This window comes from Pavona decussata, unplaced genomic scaffold (genome assembly GCF_977016875.1).
Source record: "Pavona decussata unplaced genomic scaffold, jaPavDecu1.1 SCAFFOLD_87, whole genome shotgun sequence".
In the NCBI taxonomy this organism is placed as follows: domain Eukaryota; kingdom Metazoa; phylum Cnidaria; class Anthozoa; order Scleractinia; family Agariciidae; genus Pavona; species Pavona decussata.
This window is the reverse complement of record NW_028145504.1, coordinates 1681553-1708930: the sequence shown is the minus strand read 5'-3', so window position 1 is coordinate 1708930 and position 27378 is coordinate 1681553. Positions and strand designations below refer to the sequence as shown.

The window sequence follows — 27378 nt, the reverse complement described above, 5'->3', positions numbered from 1 at the left end:
ACATCTAAGTTCCCTATTTAAAATTACAAATCACAGTTTCTTTGTCAGAGCCATATATTTTGCTGAAACGTTTTCTTTAGTTCGAGAGCTCTGACACGCTTTCCTTTTCTCTATGATCTATAACAAGAATGTCATAGTCTGCTCGAGACGACATATTGAACGGACCTCTTCGTGCCGTGTGTTTAGGTTGTTCACCAAATTTCAAGGTACACGATGACATGCTGGTTTTCTTGCCAAATTCTCGAGAATTCCGCTCGCCGCTTGTTAAACCTTTTCCATTCTTGTAATAGTTAATAAGGTTGCTAGTGAAGTTACTGGTAACGGGTGACTGGCGAGGTGACGTTGCCGAGAATATCATCTCGGTTAAATTATGCTTCCGTCTCGGAACTCTCTTACCGGTTTCTATTCCACATGACTTGCTCAGAGGGGATTCTCGTTGTGCACACGGCGGTTCTGTTTGATATAGTTCTGTTGCATGTTCGGTAATCCACCTTGGAGCATTAACCGCCGGTAATGTTAATGTTTTCTCTTTCTTGTCTTCGGTAGAAGCTTTTAGTTTTGCAGTTTCCTTGCTGAAAAGGCTACTTTTCGTTTCCTTTGTGTGAAAACATGACTTGACCGAGTTTGTCTCAGCCCGCGGTACATATGCACTGTAGTCAGTTTGATAGAGCTGGTTCGATGCTTGGTCGTTCGACCATCCTAAAACATTACTTCCCGGGAATAACACAGTCCTGCTCTTACCTCTCACATCAGGCTTTCTCAAGTGTTCGTATCGTTTGCTAATCTCTCTCTCCTTTGCCGCGATTTCCCTTACCCTGTTTCTAAATTTCCTCTCATTTTCCATGTCGTCTCTTCGTTGTTTGGCCATAGCTTGCCTTTGCCGCTCCTTCAACTTAAAGGACTCGTTTTGATAACTTTGGTACAAAGCTTTTCGAACTGATAACACGCTCGTATCCATTTCCATTCGCCTGCGATAGTTTTCAAGCAGACTGGCAAAATAGCTGTGATTCATGGTGTAACTCGTGGAAACTATTTCTAACGACGAACTCGGAGCAGTTTTGGGAGCCTGATCGCATCTGATTCGAATTTTGAAAGGTAGCAAACATACCTGGCGTTTTGTATCCAAAATAAATTCGATCTTTATTTCTGATTGTAATGTTTATTGACGTCAATGAAGTGTATAACTGCGATTATCATTAAGTTTTTCTTTTTGTTAGATACATACCAACTCTACGAATGGTCAAAATTTTTGTAATTGTTTCCACAAAACAGCGTGTCTCTGCAAATCAATTAATTGTGTGATTAAAATATTTACTAAACTTTAGCCAAAGTATCATAATTGAAGAAAGACGGTATTTTTTAAAGCTGCGTGGTGAAGTGACAAAGATGTAACAATAATATTCATCATGTTACGAACGCGGAACGAATAGTCCCAGTCTGATAGGGTACACAAATTAAACAGACCTCAATCACATCTTTAGGTCAAATTTTCAACTCAAATACAAACAATATGCATAAACTGATCAATCTGAAAAGCTGTATTGAACAAATTTGAAATATTGTTGCAGATAAAACGGGGCCCTTGAGAAGTTTTTTGTCCGTGAGCTTTCACTGAGCGCGATTTTATATTCCTGCAGGCAGAGCCTTTGGAGGACAATTACGGTAGTGTAGTTGCGAGGGTCCCGGCGAAGAGCAGGGGGAAGGGGGGGTGGGATCTTTGGATTTTTTTGCGGTGTAGCCTGAACTCCCAAAGCCTTAATCCACTTGAGTGCCAGACAAAAATGTTAAGGTTGAGCCCTGGAGAAAAGCCATGACGACCTGGAGCCTCGAGGTTTCTTTCTCGTTTCTCTGGAGCCGTCCATTTTCACCCCAGGGCTGCGTTACTCAAAACTTCCGAAGAGTTTCCAAGCCCAGAAAGTATTTTTCAAATCCATTTTATTTTCAGTCGATTTGTGGTAGTTTTTAGTGCAAACTACAGCACAATGTGTTTCTCAATTAGTAAAGTTTTTAACATTTCCATAAATTTTCAAAATCATTAATAATCAAATTTCCAGTTAGAAACACTGCATGACAGTGCACGTAAAATAGTTTTTCCGGCCCAAAATGTTTTTGTTTTGAGAAATACACGCCAGGATTGGGACCTCTAAACCCTTTAGGAACATGAGTTACGGACTGATAAACAGAAACAGAAGGCATAACCTGTCTGAGTAGCAGGCGTAATCGGGGGGTGGGGGGAGGGGGGGGGGGAGCTAGACTCAGTGAGAGCCCCTCTTCCCTTTTTTTCCCTACACTTCCCCCAGTTTTGTTTGCATATAAATGAAACTAAAGTTTCAAAACAAAAACTTTGCACTTCACTTCGCTTTCATATTGAAAAGCAACTCAGAAATGGTTTATTAATTATTCGTGAAAGGTTAAGGTACATGTACGGGGAAAACAAGCATTTTTAAAAGGGTCACTCAGGGTTTTTTCTATGAATTCCCCAAACACGTACAACACATTCCAAAGCCTGTCAAACGATTTAATTCGAAAATTAAAAAGAAAACTGAGGACTATCGAGAAACTGTTGAGAAGCATGGTTGATGTTCACTCTATTTGTCCACAAGCGGTTATTATTTCTGTGGAGGAAAATAAGCCCGGCCATGCATTGGTTTCACTTCCGCCGGAAATACAACTGTGCGATGAATACATTAGCATAAAATTACAGTTGTAAGCTTGAATGGTAACAAATGCGGTTGCCAACGAGGAACCTTCTCGCCGTTGGAACGAAATCCTTTGGAAATTAGCGTACATTATTGCATTCTTCAATCACTATGGCTTAGATAACGAATGTACTTGTGAAGGAATGAGGTTTATGGAAAAACTGTTGGTTTGAAAGTCGCGAAATGGAACGGGCGATCGAACTCGAACGCCACCGGACAACGCGGACTTCATGGAATCATTGATCATGTTGAACGGTTTTGCTAAACACAGACCGCTTAGCACAATTGAGTATGAGCAACAGTTGGATTATCTATGCCAGTGGATGGAAAAATGGAGCAATCAAGTGGTAAGAGAAGCCAGTTTTTATCAAATAAGGTGATTTCAACAACAGCCATCCACAAACTTTATCAAGTTTGTGATTCCGCATAGTCGCGCATACGACTATTTGTTTACAGTAAGCCTAAATTATCCTTACGTTGACGTTTGCCTTTATACTTATGCTTAAGCGGCTCTTTTTGTCTGTGGAGTACTCTTGGACGTTTCGTAATTTGTCTTTTGCTCAGTTTAATTAAAAGTTGATTTTTGGAAACCTGTGTTTTTTTCCGAAGAAAGGAAAGCTAATTACTAATGTTATTAGAACAGCTATTGTTATGCAGTGTGATTTATAAAATGATTTTCACCTTCAAACTTCAATGCAAAAGAGTGAAATTCTTTTGCGCTATTTAACAAAGCTCACAGTGAGAACTGCAATAAACTGAGCATAATTCGAATCTTTCTGCTAACTTCTTGATGGATTTTTGGTGGTACGTTCAGCTTATAATTAAGTTATTAATCCTTGTTGACAGAATGTAGCTCAACTCCGCTATTTCCATGTTTGTTAAACCTTAGATGTCTGCCTTAACTTCAGACTACCAAAGAAAACATCTCGAAACAAATTGATTGGCTTCCTCAGAAAAATAAATATTCCATTGAATGTTGTTCTGTCTACAAGGAGGCCCTGCCAGGGGGGGTCTCGTGTCGCTTGTCTGAATTTTAAAATGTCCCGTGTCGGTGTTTTGTCAGTGCTTCATGTCGCTGTTGGAAATTTAATGAAAATAGTTTGTCCTTGTCAGAATTTAAGGTTAGGAAAAACGGTGCGTGATGCGGAAAATAGATCGCGAGCCGAGGTTCTTTATCACCTCAGACCCACACACGTTTACCTTGTGAAAAGGTCTGCTAATAATGCAAATCAACGGTAAAAAAGTATATGGACGAAGGCTTCACCACTCGCGAGTCATGCCATCCTCTGGATCGCCCTAAATGCTCTTGTAGTGTGAAAACATATGAAATCACCGTTCTTTGTCGTTAATTCTCGGCCTTATTGTCACTGCCGGAGTTTTGTCGAGAAAAGTTGCCTTTAGTCGCGAATTTATTTCATGCGCTGTCGCTATTTTTTGGGCCATGTCGCTTGTCGGAATTTACCCTGGCAGGGCCTCTACAAGAACAAAGAAGGATTTAAGGGATTTTAGACACAATTGCATTATCTGGCTCTTTAATTTCCTGTTCCAATGTACTGGCAGTCAGTGTTTTGCCATCTTGCTATCTGTATAAATGATTATTTGCTGAGGGTCTGTAGAATAACTGATCTGACTATGAACCTTTTTTTCAAAGAAGCCCCCCCCCCCCCCTTGCTCACCCACCACCCCCTAAAAATATGGGGAGTATAAGTGCATTTTTTTTTCAAATGATTCCAACAGGAAAAGGGACTGTAGAAATCTTCCCCATCTATAAAAGGGACCAGGTGATAATTATGAAGTAGCCTGTGGGAAGGTGACCTGTAGCTCAGATCTTGCTACAAGTCACAGCTATACTGCCAATCTCGTACCCAGAGCCCTCAGGTTCATTGGCCAGTGGTTGGTCTCCAGGAGAGACACTGTGGAAATCAAATCATTTGATTGGATGCCAAGTGTCATGGCTTGCATTTTTTTACTGCAGATATCCGGCCTGTGGTATTAATAAAATTTTAGATTTCCAGTCTCTCCTGGTGACTAACCTGAGGACTCTGGGTACAAGATTGCTCTACTTCATGAACTTTTTAAAACAAAAAGTGAAAAACAAAACAAAACAAACTTTGAGAGGCTTGAAATTGGTTTTGTTTGTACTGATATAATTAAGGGCTGCACTGATCAATGGACTATGCAAAAGGTCTGAGTATTTTCATTTTCAGCTGATCTACTAGCTGGAGTCACAAAAGAGCATATAGTGGCTACTGACTTATTAGATTTGTAATTGATGTAGGTCTTCATTTTAAATTGTTTCCTTAGACCAAAAAAAAAAATAACTCCACAAAATTACTCCACATTGTTTCTCAATAATAGCCACTGGTGTACAAATCATGCATACTACCAGCTGGAAATCATTTGACTTAAAACGTAATAAAATGCTGGGGTGTTGTTTTCCATGCTGGATTGTACAAACAGGCTAGACCTAAAGGGGGGCAATCAGAAAAGCCACCTGGCCTGCTCTAGTGAGCCTGTAAGATTTTGCATAGGGTGGACCCTGTAAATCCGTGTTTACAATACAGTCAGCTGACATTTGGGGATGCTGGGATGGAGGGGAGAAGGGAACAATTGCTATAAAATCTGAAATAAAAAAAAATTCCCCAAATCATAGGTGCAAACATCCTTCTTATAACAAGCATCCATGAATAAAAGCCTATTGGACTGTTTTGCTGTTACAGCTGTTATGTGTAGCTGTTTTTAAGGCCATTAGCTATTAAGTGTGTTTAAATCTGTATTTGTTGTCACCAGGTGGAAATCTTATTAAGATCTTAGTAAGGTCTTATTAAGTTTCTTATCAAGATTCTTATTAAGAATCTTATTTAAGAATCTTACAAGAATCTTACAAGATCTTGTCACAAGATTCTTACAAGATTCTTACAAGATCTTGTAAGATCTTATAAGATTCTAACAAGATCTTAAAACATTCTTACTTAGATCTAACAAGATTTTGTAAGATTCTTACCAAGATCTTACAAGATTTCATAAGATTCTTACCAAGATCTTATAAGATGTCATAAGATTCTTGCCAAGATCTTACAAGATTTCATAAGATTCTTACCAAGATCTTACAAGATTCTTACCAAGATCTTACAAGATTTCATAAGATTCTTACAAGACTTTATAAGATTCTTACCAAGATCTTACAAGATTTCATAAGATTCTTACTAAGATCTTACAAGATTCTTTCAAATATCTTTCAAGATTTCGACACGACCTCTTCAAATGTTTTTCTAAGATATTGTCAGGATCTTACCAATTAAAATTGTAGAAAGTCTTGGGAGATCCATAACCAGGATAAATTGAAGGGCCAAGATTTGATTTTGCTTTTCAAGCAAGCTGCAAAATAGGGAAAAACCTGAAGTATATACTTAAATTTTCTTTTGGATTGCCCTGACATTTCTGGCAATGACCTACATGTACACTGGTTCATTCAAAATTAAACTACAGGTGTAGAATCATGTGTTCCTGAGAGTTTGATCAAAGCTTGCTCACAATACAAAATCTATACGTACCTAGGAACTGACTTGAGGTGGATATGCTCATAGCACTTAGATTCAAAGGATGGGCCATTGTTAAACCATAACCAACAAGAAAAATCATGTGTGATAACCTTTTTATTGCTAAATCTTGGCTATCGTAAAATAAATTTATCACAATAATGCCATATACAGCTTTTTTACAAGGCATATATTCAAGTTCTTGTGATGCATGCTCACAAGATCAACAGCACTATAATTATTATTGTAATCCACAAGAGTGACAGAAACAAACCTTAACCAACAAATGTTCTCTAGACTAGGAGAAAGTTCTACATGTAACTTTTTCTTCTATTTGCATCAATTAATGAAGCACTAATAATAATCTATTTGACTTAATTAATCTGGAAGCTTTAAAGCCTTCCTAAACAATCCAGAGAATTATTATTTGCCAGTATTATTTTCCCAAGAAAGAAGCAACCTTAAAAACACTTGTACATATGAATAAGAGCTTGGTTTCCACTGGTACAATAATGTTCTTTAGTGTTAAAAAATAAACAAATAAATAAAAAAAAAAACATAAAACAAAAAACCCCAATAATTCCTTTCAGTTGCATGTTAAAAGCAAGAAAACATGAAAGCTTGAAATTATCCTGTATGGCCCCTGTGGAGAAAAAAAAGAAAAATAATTAAAAACAAAAGAACAAGATATCATTTTTATGCAATTTTCCTAATTTTTTTTGCTAATTTCCTTCCTAAAAAAGCTACCAATCAGAACAACAATAAATTATTTATTAACTAAGGTTAAGTGTATGCCTCCATTGGTCAAATCATCATGTACTGTTTGCCTCTGAGCAAATGCTGACAGCAGCCTTCTATTGGCATCAAAATGTTGAAACACTGTTTGTTAGAAGTGTCTCCCTCCCTCCTCCCCCTAAGTAAAGTACAATGGAAGCAATGAAGCAATGGAAGCCAATTTGCCCAAACAACATTGACCAAGAGGAAAGGGGAGCAGCGTTTCAACAACTATTGAGAGTCTATACTGTTTGCGAGCAGAGCCTTTCAACTTTTCAGCCAAAAGAATGGCACCAATATACAAGAGATACTCAGTGAAGCAACTAAAAACAGTAATTATTTGTTTTACAAATGTTGAGGATGGAATGTAGCTGGATTAAGCCACAACCCACTGAAGAGCAGGATTACATCATCATTGTGTGAACCGCATGAGAATGCCACTTTTCAGTTTATTTTGTGAGGATTATATTTTCTCTAAGCCAATTGCCATTTACATTTCTTTTATGCTTACAAAACTCCAGAGTGTAGGCTGAACCATTTACTTGCTGTTTTCAACTATGATATCAAGTACTGATCAAATACTGCCATTATTATTTAGTATTATTGTTCCTGAGTAGAATTAGTAGAAGTCACAATTCACAACAAAATTAAATCGGTTAAAATAGATTCCAGCGGTCATAATTATAAGTGACGTTATTGAGCAGGATTTGTTGACTTGACTCTGAAGTTGCAGTCTTGAGTCTCAACCTTGACAACAAAATGGAGATAGGAGTTGAAAATCTACAGTAAAACAGAAAATTGTGCACTTTAAATCAGTTCTTCCAAGTGATCACAGTGACCACTAAGCTGCCATTAACTTTAATTTAGACAATGTTGCAGTGAGCTTCTCTGACCCATAACAATCTTGTTAGTTCCTGATGTGAGTAAAATGAGTCATACACTCCACGAAGATCATAAACTGATCTTCAAGCCAAATCAAGATCGGTCACTCATTGTCTTCAGCTTATACCAACTCTGTCATGATATTAACCCGGCTACAAATTACTCCGTAAAAACGTTTGCAAAGGCTTCATATAAAAACTAAATAGGGAATGACCACCTCAACAATCTTCAAGAAGCAGAATGCATACGTAAATGTCTGTAATTCGCGTGGACGATCACACATTTTCAAGCATTTTTTCACAAAATAATTGGTAACGAAACTTACCTCTTTCTAAAAAGTGGTTGTCCATAGTTTGCTGCTTGAAGCCATCATTTTTTTAGCTTAACAGAGGCAAAATCCAGAGGAAATGAGTGCTGTATACTTGAATCTAACATGAAACGGTCTTTTCTCCGAGCCTGCAGTGGCATATCTGCTGACCAAAATGGTGCCCAGTCTTCCCAGTCCGAATGAAATCCAAGATGGCTGCCGGCGTTGCTGTGATTCCACGCTTTTCCACGTTTTCTTGCTCATTTTAAAAGCTAGCATTGTGCATGACAATCGTAGAAATTATGATTTAAAGCATTTTTGTTTTTTCTGGCATTAAATGGAGTTGAGATTCATTAATGCAGGTTTGTAAGTAATAATGTTTTCACAAATGAGTTTCAGTGTAGGACTGTGCATTTAGTTTTTTTTATGCAAATACAATCTGTAAACTGCAAACTGTAAGTCTTAACAGTCATATCTTTTAAGCCTTTGCTTAGAAACACACATGTCTACATAGCGTTTATCAACTTAGAACACTGAAGAAAACAGTATTAAGATGTACAAGATGTCACAACAAACAACTAAATTTCAAAGAAAGTAAAGGGATTATCACAGTCAGTGTGAGAGTCTTGCTGGCATGTTTATTCTTAGATCCTGTCAACATTCTTGTAAGATATTATGAGATCTTAATAAGAAAATATTAAGAAATGGATAAGATCTTATTAAAAGCTGTTTAAGATCTTATTGATTGTTAGGGTGGGGATTGTATCAAGATTCTTACAAGTATCTTACAAGAATTTTGTAAGATCTTGTAAGATCTTATAAGATCTTAAAATGCTGAAGATTGTATAGTTTGTATTAAGATTTTATTAAGAAGTGTTGTAAGATCTTATTAAGGTATGAAATCTTAACAAGATCTTATTAAGATCTTAGTGTTATTTTCATTCTTACAAGATTCTTAGAAGATCTTGTAAGATCTTACAAGATCTTAATAAGATTTCCACCTGGGAGGGGCCTGGCCATTTTTTCACATATCTTCCAATAAAAACCTTCTCTGAAAATAAGCCCCTCGATTAGAAAAGTCCAGTTTGAACCAAAAATAAACCCTGAGTGCCATTTGCAAGATTTTGCGATTTTCGTGGAAGGAATGTTATACAGGGATTTTACAGTTGGGAACCATAAAATCAACTGAATTCTTGCTCTGTTGGTAATTGGACACAGTTTATTTTTTCCGTACGGGAGGACTGGAAAAAGATATTATTTTAGTGATGTTTTAAACTTGATGAGTGAACACCTGCAAGGCTCTAGTGAAGCTTAATTTTTTTCAAAGCCACTTTAATTTATATTGAACAATTTTTTCAGTGACATATTATTTTTTGGATATTACATGTACGTTCAGTAGAAAACTGATGACCATTGATTGCAAGTGGAAGAAAATCAAGACAGCACTATAGCCATTCCTTGGCAGCTTCTATGATCATTATCACTATGAATCATAGTCAAATTCATTCACTGTTCTTCAACTCTAAATTCTTTTAAGCAGGGAAGGAAGTCTGAACTCATCTCGAGGAATTATGAGAAAGTGCTCATGGCCATCTGATCCGGAATATTATTAGCAAATTACATATCTGGGCATTTTCTATTAAACAAAGGAAATAAATGTGACACCGTGTCTGTTCTAAAGCTACATATTTCTATGGGTATCAATGCGTTCTCTCTAAGTCAGTCGTATTTTATTATGGTACAGCTGTTACTGTATACAAGCCAGTAAGATAGTAAGATCAATAACTTTTGCTGCCTAATTTAATTTTCTTTGACTTTTTTACTTTAAAGAGGCGACATTTGATCGACCTGCTTCTTCCAAGATGTGATCAAGAACAAATCACCTTTCTTTGGACGGTGAGTGTAAAATTTGTTTTATTACTGCCTATTATAAATGGAGGCTCATTTGTTCATTTTCTTTTAGTCTGCAAGGCCCTGTGAGTCATTTAAATTAAAGTATAAATAATTATTATTATAAATTATTAAAAAAAAAACAGGATTATACTGTGTCATCATTAAATTCATCAGACACTGAAATTTCTGGTTCACACGAAGGCTTCTGGCAAAATTGTATATGATTGTACAGTACTTTTAATTAACTTAATTCAATTAAAACTAATTTTTAAAAGGCATCAGTTTATCCCAGAATAAAAATACTGGAGCAAGAATAGATATCATCACTGATGATCACTGAATGATTAGTTAATTTTGTTGATTATGTGTTCATTTACTAGGTGGTTGAACCAACATTACACAGAGACTTCATGTATAGCTCATTGAATGCCTTCCCAAGAAGCTCATTCAGCCCTGTGTCTACACCTCTTTGTAGAGAAGTTCACAAGAAGCTTGGGAAGCCACGATATCGGGTGAGTTTAAAGCTTCTGATTAACTATTTGTTTTCATTTTGTGAAGTAATCTACTAAATGACAATGATATATTGAAAGATGCATCATGATCATTGCAAAATCACTCAAACAGGAAGTTCAAGGGCAAATTTGGACGTAATGTTCAGTCAATTGACAAGTTGTTCACTCAAGCTTCCTCTCAAAAAATATCCCTCAAAATCTCAGAATAACTCAACCCTGCAATATGAGACATGGGTTTCTAATTGAAGGGTTTTTATGCAAAATTATCATAAGTGACAATTTTGCCCGTTTTTTAAATGTCATCCAAATGAGCTGAATTTTTGCATGTGGCCTTTCAGATTTAGTAGAAAAAACATTGCCCTGTATTTTTTTTTTCACAAATTTCTACTTCATTTTAATTTGAAGAAAAACCTTAAGCAAAAATTAAAAACGTGTCAGCATTCATTGCATTCTTTTATTCAAAGCGGAAACAAAAGATTAACCGATTAAGTTCTTTGTTTCGTAAAATCAACAGAGCTTAGAGCATATTACTGACGTATGTAAAATTTTAGGCTGTTTTCAATTTTGCTTGGATTTGTCCGGATTTTTGCATATGTGAACTACAATTTGATTGAAAAACATTGTCCAGTATATTTTTTTTGGCCGATTTGTATTTGGTATTCGAGAAATAACGTATAATTTGCAAAAAAAACTGTTTTTGCTTGCGTACACAAAGAAATCGACAACGCTTTGTTTCCGGGTGCTGAAATTCAACCCAATTTGTAATTATTAGCAATAAATTGTCATAGAAAAGGTCCAAGTTGTTTGTCAGTTGATTGCACCCTGGTGGTTGATTGACAACTGAAGGTGAGAAAATTGCCAGTCTGGCCTGAGTTGCCTTTTATACTGGAATTTCCTGTTAAACACTCTTGAATGGATATTTTCTAACACTTAAGTCTATGAATTAAATTAATTGTGCTAAGTGTACCTTGCCTTTAATTGATAAATGTTTTTTGTCGTCAGGCCTGGAAGCTGCACAGAGTTGAGAGTGCCATCCTGCATGATGAGGTGAGATACACAGAATTATTGTATAATCACGATCCTAATGGATAGTCATGTAGAAAATTGTATGCTTTGGTAATTCCAGTACCCTCTTGAATAGTATTATTTGGTTTAAAGCTTTTCTATGCTGTATTTTACTTTTCCCTCTCACTGATAGTATTTTCGTTACATTTTGTAATTTGCACTTTTGATCAATTGTTTATATCTTAGAATTCATTATAATTTATATTAGTTATTTAATAATTATTATTTTATTCGTGTTGGTGCCATAATGTAAAATTGCTGTCGCAGTGTGCTATGATAAAAATAGTACTATTATTTCATTGCTAGGAATATCATTTCTGGAAGTAAAATTTGAATGCCTCAGTGGTCCCAGGATAGGTTTTCAAATACTGAGGCTACAAAAAAAAAAAAAACAAGCATGGGAACCCCACTTTATATTTGTTTTGGTGAACTTGACGTAATGAATAACAGTTTGAAGTTTGGAGAAAAAATTTCACAATTATAACTTTTTTTCTCTCGATAGAATCACCTTGTAATTAAAACAATGTCAGTAATGTTGACAATGGTGGCCAGTTTCTTTATTCATACAAGGGTATGGGTCTTCAAATGTACACACAATAGATTCTGAGTTCTGCTTTTCAGGAAATCAACACACCACTTATTAAAACTAATTTAAACTTAGCTTGAAAAAAATTACCACATATTTTAAGTTCTTTATTATAACCTAATACAAAACAAAACTATTCAACACTGGACTCACATGAAGACTTTGTTTCTAATTTTACTTTTATTTGCCATCAATTCAAGCTTCCCCCAAAAGGTCCTTGTTTGTTTTTTCAGCTGTTTTTAAGTTAAATTAGTAATGGTGAAAGGTTGATTTTGACTTTGTTATTATAAAGTTAAAACGTTTTTACCACCTAATCCTGGTAGAAACATGAAAGTGATTTCCCTTTTTTACCAAGATCATAAGCGGCTTAATCAAGAACAAATTTAATCAGTGATCTTGGCGCATGAGAGCATTTTAGGAAACCTTTAATAATATAGCTTTAAGCCTAACCTTATGTATAAAATCAATTTAAGGCAAGCTTTCATCTTTTATCTGTATTTCTACAAAAAAATGTGACTCTTTCATATAACATCGTCCAATTTGAGCTTATATAAGTTACCTAAAATGCGAAGACTCTCAAAACTCGGCCATCCGCTCTGTGGTTGCGTTGTTGTGCAGAAAATACCTCGTGTATGCTATATTCTAGCTTCCTGCATTTTCACAGTGAGGATCTTTTGGCTACACAGTGAAAGGGGAGGGTCACTTTTGACCGTTTAGTCAGCTGACTTTTTCATTCGGCTCTAGAAGACCAGAAAACAGGCAACTATCTTTTGGGCCAAGACGGCGCAGAGAGAATTCATACTAATTTAGTAGCAATCTTAGTGAAATTGTAGTTTTCAATTTCTTCAATGGGGTGATGAAAGTCATTTGCATCGCACACGTTTAGGCCTCAACATAATTGTTGTTTCTCGGTTATTTATCGTTGTTTTGCTGAACAGGAGGAAGTGAAGACCTGGACATCTGAAGCTGTTTTACCCATTGTTAAATCTCCTTCCCGTGGGGCGCCATCTCGGCAGACTGCTAAACGAACACCGTAAGTACTCTGTGTCTACTACAGTTTAAAAAAATCTAACCTCCTTGGGGAAAAAAGGGAAAATAATGCATGAATTACATACACTTGTTATATTTCTCATCAAAGGACGTTCTTCGTTCAACTCCTTTTTCTATACACTCTGTGCAGTATTGCGCTCCTTTGGTATCAAATGCCCACTAAAACATAGAAGAAACGTCCACCTTGGTTCAGCATTTGCGGAGAACCAATGTGTGAAGCTCAGGTTTTGATTCAGACATGCTTGTTATGCAAAAAGTTAAAGTTTCTGTACACAGTTTAGTGTCCTTCACCTTTATTTACTGTCCAATCAGAATGTGTACGTGAAGAAAGCCTCCAGATTAAGCCACGCAAGTTCACTCGCGTCCAGGAATTAGTTATTTTAAATTAATTATTTTTTTAGCTTAATTGTCACGGTTTGACTTGAAACAACTGATAGGCTCTTTTTCGAGAGGCAAACAACAGCTGAATGATTTTCCTATCAGTTTATACGACCACCAACGTCACGAAAACTTCATGTTTGGGGTTTCAAAGTGTCACTTTTTTTTTTTTACAATTTTACCTCCTCTTGACCAGTCAATACGACCGCTTTAAATTAAAGGGGGCTTAAATGACAGCGAAAAACAAATTGACAAAGAAAAGTCAAAAGGATCCGTTATAATCTGTATTTGGTAACTGCTTTTATATTTTGCCTTGTCATCAATATTCTTCTCATTCGGTCTCCGCCTTCCTTTTTGTATACAGTCATAATTTACATGCCCGAATTTGCGTAGCGCGTTGCTGTAAGGCTAAATTCGTAAAATTTCTAATTTTAAGTTTTCTTTTTAAGTGGATGGTGTTCCTGTTCGAACCTACGAACCTAAACTTTTAATTAAAAGTTACGAAAGTGTTTTAGGTCTTGTCAGTAAGGCGTAAACGAACGGGTGCTAGTCATCATACAACTTTTTTCCATTTTTCTGTACGTTCTCTCTGTTTTACAGTTCCCCCGAAAGAGTAGAGTCCAGAGGCTCTTGGAAATCCAAGACGACATATTTTGGAGTCAAGTTGCCTGGCATTTCAAGTGTCGGCGGCCAAAAGAGAGGGCTGGGAAGGTTTGCTGCCAGTCACTCAGCCCCACCCGGAGGGGCAACGAAAACGTCTTCCCATCATGCTGTGAGACGCCACATGCAGAATGAATACAAGAAAGACGTGCTTAACAACTGCGCAAGTAATGGCGGGAAAACAGGGGATGTGACGTCATGGTGAGTGGCAACCTCGTTCCCAGGGTAAGGACCCTGGGAAGGAGGTTGGGTGAGTGGAGTGAGATACAACCATCAGCAACTGGGATTTGATGTAAAACTGTTGTCCCTACAGCTATGACAACAGGAGACGCAAATAATGTTGTGAACCAATAGTATTTCAACATCATGATCACGTGTTTTCAAACAACACCAGAAAACATGAGATCAATTTAAGGCGCAACAAGACTGTTATCATTGAAAGTTTCTCCGACTTTCTCCACGTTTTTTTTTTTTAAATTAGATACAGGTCTCGGTAAAACAGAAACCAAAGCAAACGTTTAGCTGCATTCGACAGTAAAGCGGCTCTTCTGTTTAGCCTGCGAACGCAGACGGTTCTCGAGAACCGACAGCTGGAAATACGTCTGCGTTCGTAGGCTACTTTCTTTTACGTTATCACAGATTTCGCGGCCCGTTAGTTCCATTACATAGCCTCAACGTTCCGACTGGAGTATTTTTATTTGATATTGAGCCTAGCAAACTTGCTGTACACTGAATAGTTACTGTGTATGCCCCTGTTGTTTTATTTCTCAGGCAAAGATTGTACAAGTCAAAGTCATGCCCCAATGTGTCTTACACAAAGTCATCATGCTGTCAGCGAAAGCATGTAAGTTGACTCTTGTCATTCTAGCTATATTTTGTTCTGTTCTCAAACTTTTTTATACGTTTGATGATACAGAAAAAGAGACCTGTTCATTTTAACGGTTCGACAGAGCCGATCAGTACCTTTAAATCCTGTCGAGGTGTTTTGATTCGCCACTCACGTGCTCCATAATGCAAATTTTGTAGCACATGGCTAGTGCCGCGGCCATGGGGTTCCCAATCGCTTTGAAATTCTCAAATTTTTATGTACAGGCGTTCTGTTGTAGTCGTTCAGTGTGGGAAGTGACGTACGCGAGGAATAGTTATACGAGGAAAGTGTATTGATTTGGTTTTAATTTTTTTTTCAGGTTCGCACTAAAACCGAACATTATCATAACTCCGCGGTGTTTTCAGGTTCATTGCCAGAGAATGCTCAGTGCCTTGTTCAGTGGTTTGAGCAGCAATGGAGCGGTGAGATATTACTGTACGGTTCATATAATAGTCTAGCATGGGCATGCACCCAACGAGATAATTTAGCAAATACTTCAAACGTTGTCTCCTGTGTTCTCTTTTCTCCTTGTGGTATCTGTGTAAGCCAGCGCAGTTTGATCTGTTACTACTGTTAGCTTGCTGTTTTAGGAAACGGAATCAATCTTCAGTTTCTCGAATTTGCGCGCTGTTAATGACCTAATGAAAATGCTAGCTGACCTTATTTGGCACTTATTTTTACCGAGATATTTATAAATCCGAAAACGCAAGGAATGAGTTTTGTTACTTCATTTTGAGCTGGCATTTTGCCGAAAGAAACAACTACCATTCGCTGACGTCACAGTTGGCCCGTTGCATCCCCTCAGACGGCAAAATTTCCCGCGTGAAGAGCACTAAACAGCGACACGTCGTAAAGCCGCAGTTTTGTCTTTTAGCAGAAGTTTACGTCAACCTGTTTCTTTGCGCTGGAAAGTGCAAAGTAGCTACATTACACATGTTCCAGTGGTATCCAACGTGAAAATACTTCAATTGTTTTCTGTTTTCGAAGACGGACCATTTTCGGGCCTCTAAAAGGGATATTTAGGTATTTACGTGAAACAGCAAAACAAAACAGAACCCCTACCCTCTTCTCTCAAAAAGTAGTATATCAGACTATTGTAATGGTTGCATTAACTTTTATGTTTTCTTGTAGGCTGGCAGAAAAACGAGTTTCTTCAGCTGTTCTTGAGAGTTCTTGAGCCAAGCGAACTATATTTTCTTTCTGGACTTTTGGCTGTAAGTTAAAATTCTATAAAGCAGTAGTGATTCTGTTACCAGTAATTGTTCAGTAGAAATTGGTCAATTTTGTAAATTATCTTATAGCTAGTTCTCAAATTTTGCGTTTTTTCGTTGTTTTCCAGGTTAAACAGTATCGAGATTTTATTGCATTGCTTCCAGAGCCGTTAGCTATTCATGTTTTTTCTTTTCTGGTTCCCAAGGAACTACTCGTTGTTTGCCAGGTAAGACAATACAATTTAGATTTTTATTTTAAAAGTTCAATACTTTCACCAGGGGGTAGGAGGAAGATTGACTGAGAACATGGCTTGTAACCAGAGTTTCGTTATATTTGCAGCGTTTCTATGGCAATCTGATGGCAACCCATTTCAGTGTAATTTTGTATCGGAGATTCAAACTTAGAAGGCGTGAGGTAATCGTTAACACCTTTTTGCCAAATTGAGAAGTGTTAGTTTGATGCTAAGTAAGGGTTCGCGTTTTCAAGTTACCGTACATTCGTCTGTAAAGTTCAAGGGAACATTCATAGACAAACGTGGAAAGGTCGGCAAACCTGGTTGAAATAAAAACCGGGAAAGGCGTGTACTCTCGGAAGCTAACGGAAAAGTCAAAAGTTGATTATATATGACTCCCATGGCATCTAGAGGCCTCACGTTTGATCAGTAATGTGCATGTTTGGACAAATATCTTAAGTTTAGAGTTTGCATGTTTGAGAAATTGATTCACTCGGAATTTCTCACTGGATTCTCATGCAAACGTTGTAATTCGTGTTGTGTTCGCTCTGTAATGGCGTCCAATTCGCGTAAAGGGGATGATACTACGAAGAAAACTCCGAGTCCTCAATCGGAGACAAACCGATAATGAACCACACTGTAGAGTGGTCAAATGTTCAATCAGTGGAATACGGGTAACTTATTATCAGGGTTTTGTTTTAGGTGAGTAAAACATGGCGCCGTATTGCGTCCAAAGATGACCTGTGGCAAGCCAAATGTAAAGAAACATACGTTGGTGAGTGAACGTGGATGAAACATTCAGTTTTGCAAAGCTAGCTTCTAAATGCTTCATCTTGGTAAAGCAATGCGTTCAACAAGTTAATATTAGTAATGCAAGTTTGTTCCGTTTGTGCTATTTTCTAGGTGTGCCTCTCAGCGTGCCGGCAGTGTGGAAAGACATATTTAGAGACAATCTGAACTTGAAGCGTAATTGGGCAAAAGGCCGATGCAAAGTGACTGATATGGCTGGCCACACTCACAAGTAAGTACACGTGTTTAGAGGCTGCAGCGTCATGCCGTAATTAAAGGGGCCAGATAAGACGATTCTGTCACATACAAGTGAACTGGTCAAAAAATCGAGGGGTTTTTCTAAATACCACTGTTGAATACACAAAAAACCACAACTAACTAAAATATGATTGAGCTGAAAGGAGCTCCAATAATCAGAATTAATCACCTCTGTCTGCAACCGAGTGTAACTCAATTCTCGTAAAATCACACTCTGTAGATGCTTGTACTATCGATTTCACCTACACCGCAAGAGCACGTGACGCGAAAAAAGCCTAAATGAGTGGCTGTGAAACGCGTTCTGATTCAAATTGCTACCCCCCCCCCCCCCTTCCCCGTTCTTCCAAAGTTTGAATGTACGTTAGCCAAACATTCGCACCCGTATTGTCGACAATTATAGAGTTCGACCTACGAACCTTTCATGCAATGAGTTTGGTTTGTTTGAGTGCTAAATCACTTTTGTTTTGTTTCTTTGCAGTGTGCTTTGTGTTTGTGCGTACAAGAATTACATTGCTACTGGTAGCTTGGATCGGACAATAAAGTAAGCATATAAACTTAACTCGTTTCAGTATTTATTGGTTGAATGAGTCCTCGCTAGTCAGAACCTAGGGTACGTTATGTCTGAAACTTCGCCCTGGTTACCAGTCGAGCCCGTGTGCTGTCTCCTAGCGGAGAAAAGGGGACAAGAAGGATCGGCGAATAGAACAGCTGTGTCATGGTTAGGTTAGAGGCCTTTCGATCTCCGGGCCAACTACTCTTCGCTTCTGACCCACCGAGTTTTTTTCCCCATCCTTGCACTCTTGTGCAACCAGGACTAAATTAAACGTACCTGTACGTGCATCGCAAGTTAATTGTAAAGTTTTATTTTTGCAGAATATGGGATGCCAATAGCGGAGCTTTGATACAGACCTTTCACGGACACACGGTATGTATGCTTTTAAACCGATATTGACTTTATTGTGTAACTTCACAATAGTGTGCCCGGTAGCACGTGACGATGATAGTTTTTTTTTCTGACGACCATCAAACTAACCGGTTGCTCGAGGTTGCTTCTCGACTCTCAAACAAAACATTATGCGTTTTCTCGGTGCAGCAATTTTCTCATGTGTCACCCTGATAAGCTCTAAGTTTGCAAGTACTTTGTACATACTTCCAACTGCCATGTTACAAAGCTGAAATTACTTGTTTGGTTGTACAGCTAACCTGTGAATTCGTCTTTTTTGTTTTAGCGCGGAATTTGGAGTTTGTGCTTTCTGTCCAGTTCTATCGTGATAAGTGGATCGTACGACAAAACGATAAGGGTGAGTACAGTCAGGGTTGTCGCTAAGCGCCGGCTGCCGGCGAAATTCGCCGGCTGGGAAAGAAGTCATCGCCGGCTGAATTTTGAGTGGCAAGCACTCGGTTAAAAGGGCAATGAACAGTTCTTAAGTTACCCACAAGCAATGGTTCGATTTAGAATAATATATTTTAGGTGACAAGGTTGAATAAACTCCTGACTACCTTGAGTATCGATGCCATAAAGTAATTGAAATAAAGCCTTGTTTTGAGAACTTGTTTACCGTGTCCTCTTTCCGTTTTCTGCGTCCGCCATCTTGTCAACACGAAGCTGGTACTGCCCCCCGCATTCAAGGCGTTGCGAAAGATTGGGAACGAGTTTGTTACCAGGAATTTGTGTCAGATCGGAGAAAGAAGACGTCTTTCTCTGTAGCATGACAGAGAAAAAAAACATGAAGGAACTTCTTCGTAATGTTTTAATACAGCTTTTAATTGGTTAAATTTTATTGCTTATAATATGTTTATGCTCATGAATAGCAAGAAGAACTGGGCAAACGGAGAAACAACTGAACAAACCAGAAACCAAAAACCAGAAACGTAAACGGTCCGCCGTGTGCTCGCCGGCGAAAACGAACGAACGAGAAACCGAGTGAACGAACCCGCGAAACTGGATTAACAGCTGAACGACCGAGTGGACAGCTCTTTTGTTTGCAGTTCTAAGCGTTTATAAGAATTGATTTTCTGATATTCTAGTGCAAACTTAAAAGCACTTATCTTTTCGGAACGAATGGAAAGCGATGTAGCTTTCGTTCTCATTACTTAGTAAGTAAATGTTGAAAATCTTACGCTCGTATTTTCATTTTTAATGTTAGAGTATACACGGCATTACTGAAAAACGGGTTTAGTTAGATTAGATTAGTTGTAGTTAAGTTTTGAATTTTGTTCAGGAGAGTTAGGTTATTTCTAATTTTTATACTCCTGATGGATTTTACCGTGTTTAAATAAAAGAACTATTCTTCTAGTGAGCTCACCAAAAAGAGAATTAAAAAAACAGCATAGATTGACGAACTGAAGTAAAACAAAGCACTGTCTGCTCAGAAGCAGGTCTGTCATTCTCCTTAGGGGCACAGTGAGCAGACCTGGTAGAGAGTTCAAGGAACACTAAACAACGAAAACCACACAAAGGAAATATGGAAACGTCAAAGCGAGGGAGAAAATTTTGAATAAATTCAGGGTGAATCTCTGTACCACACGTTTCAAAGTGCGGCACCACAGCTGACCTTCTCTTTAAAGGTTCTTTCTTTTTGCATAAAAGAGCCCCTAGATTTCACCAGAGTGCACCAAATTAAATTAAAATTTTCAAAATTTCCTGGGGAGGCCCTCCCTGACCCCGTAATGGGAGGTGGCGACCCCCTCCCATACCTATACCGACGGCAGAAGGCACTTCGCGCGTTCTTTAGCCGGCTTAATTTCTCAGTTAACCGGCAGACAAATTTCTTAGCTAGAACCCTGAGTACATCGAGTTATGCATGTAGGAGAGGCGTGAGGGAGCGTCTTAAAGGTAACGGTCGCGGGACAAGTTAAAGGCTATACTTCAGACACCGTTTAGGTGGCATGTGAAATAAGCATTCCACGTAATCTCCTCACACATTAACTCATAACCAGAGTCTCGGTTTCGTGGAATGGTTTGGAATAGTTGTTAAATATCTCTGAGATAGGAGAGTAACATCTAGTCTTCGGCAGCTAATTCATCAGTACATTCACAATTAAAAAATTTCTTAAGGGCCAGGAGAGTCCACCATCCAAGTCAGGCTGCATGTGCATCCTCAAAGCTCCTAAGAATGCTGACATTTTAGTTATTTGGGTAGTTTTTATTTTCGCATTTTTTAGAATTTACGAAATTCGTTCAAAATTGCCAGGTGGTGTAATTATATTTTTTGCGGAGTAGGAGGGAGAAACAAACAAAATAAATCAAGACAAAAGGTCGTGATCTCAATGGTGTTTTTGTTAACCTGAACTATAAATATATTCACCAAATAGAAGAAAGATCCTTCGCAGTTAGTACGCAACTTAAGCAGTTGCGAAAAGAAAGGCTGAAAAAAATTCAGTGAAATAACTGACCAGCTCCCAGTTGGCTTGATAGCTCAGTTGGTAGAGCACTGCACCGGCATTGCAGAGGTCATGGGTTCGCATCCCGTTCAAGCCTGAATTTTTTTCAGGCTTATTTTCAGTACTAACTGCGAGGGTCTTTCTTCTATTTGATCTTTCATCCGCAGTTCAAAATATATGTTTCTTATATTTTACTTTCATTAAATATATTCGCATCGGATGAAACTTGAAGTATTTGAGATAGATAGTAGTAGAATTAGTGGGAAGTTCGAGAGAACAGAAATAGGCTATTGTTAAGAAACAGTGCTTGGGATACGTCTTAACTTAGGAGAGCTTCTTGAGAATGCCTGATTGTTAATTCTAAACTGTGTTTTCTTTCAAGCTTTGGAGTCTACGGACAAATATGTGTGTAAGGTACGTAGGTTATCTGTGTGTGACGTGTTCAGGTAACATTGGAAGCTGCGCATGCTCTCATCCACCGTATTTACCCATAATTCTTTACCGTACGAAAACAATAAAAACGCACAAAAAGGTTCTAAAACTTTTAAACCTAGCATACACAGTGGTGTTAGTACAGGGAAGAATATCGCAAAACATATGGCTTTCCATGTACCTGTTGGCTGTGTTAGGCTCGCAAGGTATTTTTGTAAAATGTACGGCAACCGCCATCTTTTTTCCGTACAGCCGACTAGCTAAAACAAGGTTCACCTTCAGATATAAAATAGAGTTGACGATGAAGTCGGCAAACGAGAAGTAAATTTGCACTGAGTATTCAAAAGCAGCGAAAATACATCGAAAGTTCTTGTCATTGGGATATCTTACGTGCACTAGTAAACATCATGTCCTCGTGCAAGTCATTGTTAATTGAGGGACTGGTTAGGAAACCTTGCCATGAAAACAATGGTGCTGCAATTTATGTTGGTAGGGCAGCGACCCTGCACAATCCTTTGTTTTAACGTTCACACTACAGTTGAATATCTTAACAAAAACGTTTCGATTGGTCAGTTGCTCCAACACATTCCAAACTCTATTGTTGTCTGTGCACGGTCAAGGCCAAAAAGGCAAACAAAAACATACAACAAAAAAGTTTGTCAGGTTTCATAAGCATTGCCTTCAATTGGCTATGTTCAAATCGACCCCTTTATTTCCGCTTTTCGTCCACATTCATGGCAAAGTATCAACAAACCACCAAATCACAAACAATGAACTGTGGTACTGCAATTATTCATATCATAAATAAACTGAGTCCAACAGGAGGAATTTAAAGTTGTAGGAAAGTAACTAATTAGAAAATTGTCCAATTTCAACAGCGATATCTCTATTTTCAGAATACTAATAAGTCACGAAGGCCCTGTATGGGCGATCGAACGTAAGGGAGACTTCCTCATAAGTGGATCAAGCGACAAAACGGTAAGTGTATGATTTGTTGTTGTTGTTTTTTTTTTTGTACTTCAGCACAGTATGTAAGGGTTACTACTCCCAATAATACCCTCCCCCACCCCGTCTTTCCAGAGATGTTGCTTGTGGGGCCCTCCTTCCAAATGTAAGTTAATTACCTTGAAATACTGGGCGCTTGTTAGAGACCCGCGGGCCCCGGTTGTTCAAAGAGCAGATAACTTTATTCATCGGATAAATCGCTATCCAACAGATAAAATGTACTCCAACCATTACATTTTATCTGCTGGATAAGTTTTATCCACTCTTTCAGAACAACTGGGGCCTACAAAGTTATAAACCGCTCTCTGTTCAAGTGACTTTAATTTGAAATCACTGAAAAACAGAATCATAACGATGAGTGGAGTGAGGGAATTTGTGACTTATTATCTTTCATCTCTTTCAGGGTAAAATATGGAACATTCGTCAATGCAAACTTCTCTTCTCTTTGTTGGGTCACAACGGCTGTGTTTTCTGCGTTGATCTGGATGATGAGTGCAAGAGAGCGTTTACTGGATCAGGGGACAGAGTTAGTAAATTGAAAATCAATTTATTTTGTTGTTCAGTCCAAACTTCCTGAGCGACCATCTTTCGGGTCCCGCTAAGGACGGTGCCTACTTTTGTTACTGCACATACGTTCTGCGCATCTCGAGATACTCGGGTTTCCTATGGGTGGTACCTACTAATACAAGGATATTTTTGCGCGGTTTAAAAAAACTATGCGGAGAAAGCAGAACTTAGCAAGTGCTATTGGTATCCAAAAAGAAAATTGGGGGTAACCATGCATTTTTCAGAGATAATAAAGCTTCAATTTGGAAAAAAAAACGCCATACATTGCTTTGTATTTTACTGTTTTTTGGAATAATTGTTGCTTAATTATCCCTACAATATACATGGTTACTCCCAATTTTCTTTTTGGATTTCAATAGCCCTTGTTAAGATCTGTTTTCCACGCATAGTCATAAACCACACAAGAATACTTCTTTAATAGTAGGCACCATCCTTAAGACTCTGCCAAGCAGACGCAACAATCAATTATTTTGCGTCTTTCAGACGGTACGAGTGTGGGAAGTCTCTTCAGGGACGTGTCTTTCGTTCTTCAACATCGGACAGTCAACCGCCTGTACTGTGACCACTGTAAGCTTTGATCAGGTAAGGGTTTCAGTCCTTTAAGCTCCAACAGTGACCAGCACTTAAATTCTCCTTATAATCATTATCAGGACTTGATCAAACATGTAAGTCTTGAGAACAACGGAAATGATCACCAAATATAATATCTTGATATTAAAACAAATTCTCCCAACTAGTAACATAATAAATATATGGGGATCCGTTAGGAGAATATTCGTAGTGATATTGGAGCTGAAAAGTCAGGTGCAACAAGAACTTAATTAATTTAAAAAAACAAACAGACAAACAAACTACAAAACTTTTAGTTTTAGGCTTTTGTTCAGCTCCGGACTCGTAGACCGTAGACGACGTCGCTGCAATACTTCGTCAACGCTGGATTGTTAGTTATTTATTCGCCGCTTATAGCTGCGGTTATAGTTGTTCATGACAGAGTCCAATAACGCCTCCAACAATTTGTGGTTGCAGTCACACCGGAGAAAAATATAGGGTCAGTTATTAAAAAAAAAATAGACAGGTTAGACGATGCCGGTTTAACAAAACCACGTTCTGAGTTAATTTCGGTGAAACTGAACTGAACTGAATTTTGCCAACAATCGAATCTAAACATTGTCTGCTGCTGACAGTAACAAGAAGGCTTGCATCCCAGACTAGAAAACTATTTATCTACTTAAAATAAACCACTTATAAACAGATTTGGAGGCCCCCTGATTGTGTTAATTAAGCAGCGGCCTGAGTTAGACTCTGTTTTTGGGTCGGGTTGGTGTCCTTTTTTATTCGGTAAAAGTGGAAAAAAAATATTGGAGGGACTTACTTCTCGGAAAACGTAGCAGCGAGGAATGTTCGTTGGGTCTGCAACCAATTGAAAGAAAACCAATCCGCTTGGTAACCAGACTGTCCTCTTTTTTTGTACATCAGGGCCATCTGGCTGTGGGATCTGGGACGATAGTGTCGCTATGGAACCTGGAAACAGGTGCTTGTGTGAATGAGTTCAGCGGACACAAGAACAGGTACAAGCTCTTGACTGCTGAGAGAGTGTATATGTCTCTGGCATAAGAAATTGTCCACCACACTTTCAGTCTCCTTTCGAAGCCAAAAGGACATACAAAATCGAGTTCAATAAAACGATTTCAATAAACATCGATAAGGATCTGTAGAGGTGTTGTCGCTGTAGAATTGTCGTCGTTTGTCGCACGGCAGTTGTTAATACAAGAAGCCGGCTTATGTGGTACAAGTATAGAAGTTTTATTTAGTTTACTTTTGGTTTGCTCGAGTTTTCATTCATACGGACAATAATTAAAAAAAACGTCCAATTTATTCCAATCAAAATTGTCTTGCCTTGTTACAGAAGTTTGCTGTTCAAACATTACAACGTATGCATTTCATTCGACCCATCGGTCTCGCCGGAAAAATCTCATTTTTTAAGTTTTGTTTGTCGAAAATCAATCGCTTAGGCGTAGACGGAAATCGTACTCGGTTGATTTTGGTATCCGACGATGACGGTAACATCATTTTTTGGTTCTTTCCTCATTAGGGTTGAATCTGTTAAATTGAAGTTTATGATGGTGAATGGCAAGAGAGAGGCAGGCTTAATAGTGAGCGCGGGAAAAGATGGCCTGATAAAATACTGGGATATCGAGCAGTAAGTTGCCACTGTTATTATTATTATTATTATTATTATTATTATTATTATTATTATTATTATTAATATTATTATTATTATTATTATTATTATTATTATTATTATTATTATTATTATTATTATTATTATTATTATTATTATCATCATCTCTTTATTAACATATACCGAGCAAATTGTTATTTACAAGTTAAAAGTTGAAAAGAGAACTATTAAAACCTATTTACAATTCATTTCGATTTCAAGACTAATTTTCAAGTACAAATTTCGAACCCACGACCTCCGGATGTGATCGTCCGTTGCTCTTCCGATTGATCTACGGGGCCAGATGGGAGCAAGTCGTGGGTGATTATGTTGGTAATTGCGGCAATGTGATTGTGAAGAGAAAAAATGATTGTTGTGCCGGTAGTATTGACAGCGGACACAAAAGATGAATCAGAGAATGAACTGTAGTGCAGTGTATATTAAAGTGCCATGGCTTATTTGGTAATTCATTTGTTCCTTTCTATAGAGCCTCGTGTATTCAGACGTTGAGAGGACACAGAGATAATGTCAACAGCATCCATGTAGATTCCACAAGAATAATCAGCGTGTCGTTTGATCACAGAGTGCGGGTCTGGGATTTCAACGCTTGACTCCCTTTTATACGCTACTATCCGGGTTTCTTTCTTTCTCTCTATCTTTTTTTCCCTTCGCTTTTCACGTTCCCAGTCCAGTTAAGGATATTTTAGAGGAAAGCAAATTAGAGCCACAATTCTTAAGCCAGGAGTTGTAACTCGAAGGCAACAAACATCCCAAAATAAGTAGATGAGTTGGTTTGTTTCTAAAGAAACTGCGGTGCTGCGTCGGTGGAAAGTTGAAACTAATATTTGGTTTCATCTACAGAGTTGATAAGGTAATTGGCCACAGTAAAAGAATTCAAGTGCTGACGTTTCGAGCGTTAGTGTTAGTTCGCTCTGACGTAGCCTGCGAACACGCTTGCCGGGCGCGCTTCCGCCGTCTTAGCGCGCCCGGGAAGCGTGTTCGCAGGCTACTTTGACGGAGAGCTAACGCTTGAAACGTCAACACTCGAGTCTTTTTCGGAGGTCAAATTACCTTATCAACTCTATTGATAAAACAAAACACTCCAAAACAAAGTTTGCAAATACAAATATTGGAGTAACAGCTGGCAAAATTGTCAAAACGTTGGCGACGATTTAGAACTACCGTAGTGTATAATTCCAGCTTTCTCGCACATGAACGTTTGGGTATTAGCAAAATTGCATATGACGTGTGAACGGTGGTTTGACATGCGCTGTTTACTTTCAATGGCATAAAGAAGGATACAGAAATAATTACCGCCAAACTCGGACCTTTGCCGTTTGAAAATACGAGCACAACAATTTTCTAAAATTTACAACACGAATTGCCATCTTAAGTATTAATTGAACTACAGTTTAAGTTCTACAAACTCGGACCTTTGCCGTTTGAAAATACGAGCACAATAATTTTCTTAAATTTACAACACGAATTGCCATCTTAAGTATTAATTGAACTACAGTTTAGCTTAAAAAATGCCAACTGTTAAACAGGACTTCGTATTTGGCAACTTCCAACTTGGCAGTGCTTGAAATTTTTCTAATCCAAATGTTTTCAAACTGGGCAAACGTTTCGTTGCTATAAAAGTCACATAATGTTTGAGGACTTGAATGCTTGAGTGTTGGTAAATTTGTGTGTGTCACATTGGTGTATTTAGTTATGAGAAAATAGAGTTTAGATAAAACTCGGTTAAAGGATCGAGAAATGGTTTTACAACAGAGTGTAAATATTAAAAATGTACAATAAGATCAGTTTCGTATTTTCACGGTGAAACTGGTGCTACGTTGCCATTGAGCCACATTTGAGGGAATGTCATTAACTGTAGCAAAGGCGAATCCTCGTAATGGGCCTTCATTACAAACAGAAGTAGTTACAGACTTCCAATTTAAAATTGCATGTGATCTGCTGTCTCAGAACGTTTCATTTTACCTGTAAATAGTATATTTGCGTTATAAGAATGTTTTTTTTTAAAAGATATGCAAATAAACGACTTCACAAAAACAATTTCTGA

At 38.0% G+C, this 27378-nt stretch overlaps 1 protein-coding gene and 2 long non-coding RNA genes across 4 annotated transcripts in view; 1 reads left to right on the top strand and 2 right to left on the bottom strand.

The window, feature by feature from the left end:
• The window catches only part of LOC146474707 (uncharacterized), a 20300-nt gene extending 7199 nt beyond the window's left edge, over positions 1–13101 (bottom strand). Inside the window, exons 1-2 of the long non-coding RNA XR_014866063.1 lie at positions 12817–13101; positions 11574–11641 (exon numbers count right to left, since the gene is read on the bottom strand). This is a non-coding gene — a long non-coding RNA (uncharacterized LOC146474707). The remainder of the gene's footprint in view (positions 1–11573; positions 11642–12816) is intronic.
• On the top strand, positions 2693–27378 carry LOC146474706 (uncharacterized). 2 transcript variants are annotated; one of them, XR_014866051.1, is made up of 23 exons: positions 2693–3046; positions 10032–10097; positions 10475–10606; positions 11609–11653; positions 13196–13290; positions 14286–14546; positions 15117–15189; positions 15533–15635; positions 16345–16427; positions 16553–16651; positions 17360–17432; positions 17561–17678; positions 18183–18245; positions 18578–18629; positions 18934–19005; positions 21471–21502; positions 22417–22498; positions 22929–23051; positions 23576–23674; positions 24569–24660; positions 25185–25292; positions 25801–26706; positions 26813–27378. XR_014866051.1 is itself a non-coding variant. In XM_085116463.1 (22 exons), the coding sequence occupies exons 1-22, from the start codon at positions 2930–2932 to the stop codon at positions 25922–25924; spliced, it is 2112 nt and encodes a 703-aa protein (XP_084972589.1). In that variant the 5' UTR covers positions 2693–2929; the 3' UTR covers positions 25925–26740. The 2 variants fall into 2 exon arrangements, 1 of the variants encoding a protein (XP_084972589.1); XM_085116463.1 differs by lacking the exon at positions 26813–27378 and having other exon boundaries at positions 25801–26740.
• On the bottom strand, positions 6004–8883 carry LOC146474708 (uncharacterized). Its single transcript, XR_014866061.1, has 2 exons — positions 8220–8883; positions 6004–6881 (listed from the first exon to the last, which is right to left on the bottom strand). It is a non-coding gene; the product is annotated as an uncharacterized LOC146474708 (long non-coding RNA).

Coding starts and splice junctions, on each gene's coding strand:
- LOC146474706 (XM_085116463.1), top strand. CDS start 2,930: ATGGAATCATTGATCATGTTGAACGGTTTTGCTAAACACAGACCGCTT. Junction 11,654..13,195: donor GTGCCATCCTGCATGATGAG/GTGAGATACACA, acceptor TTTGCTGAACAG/GAGGAAGTGAAGACCTGGAC. Junction 17,679..18,182: donor ATGGCTGGCCACACTCACAA/GTAAGTACACGT, acceptor GTTTCTTTGCAG/TGTGCTTTGTGTTTGTGCGT.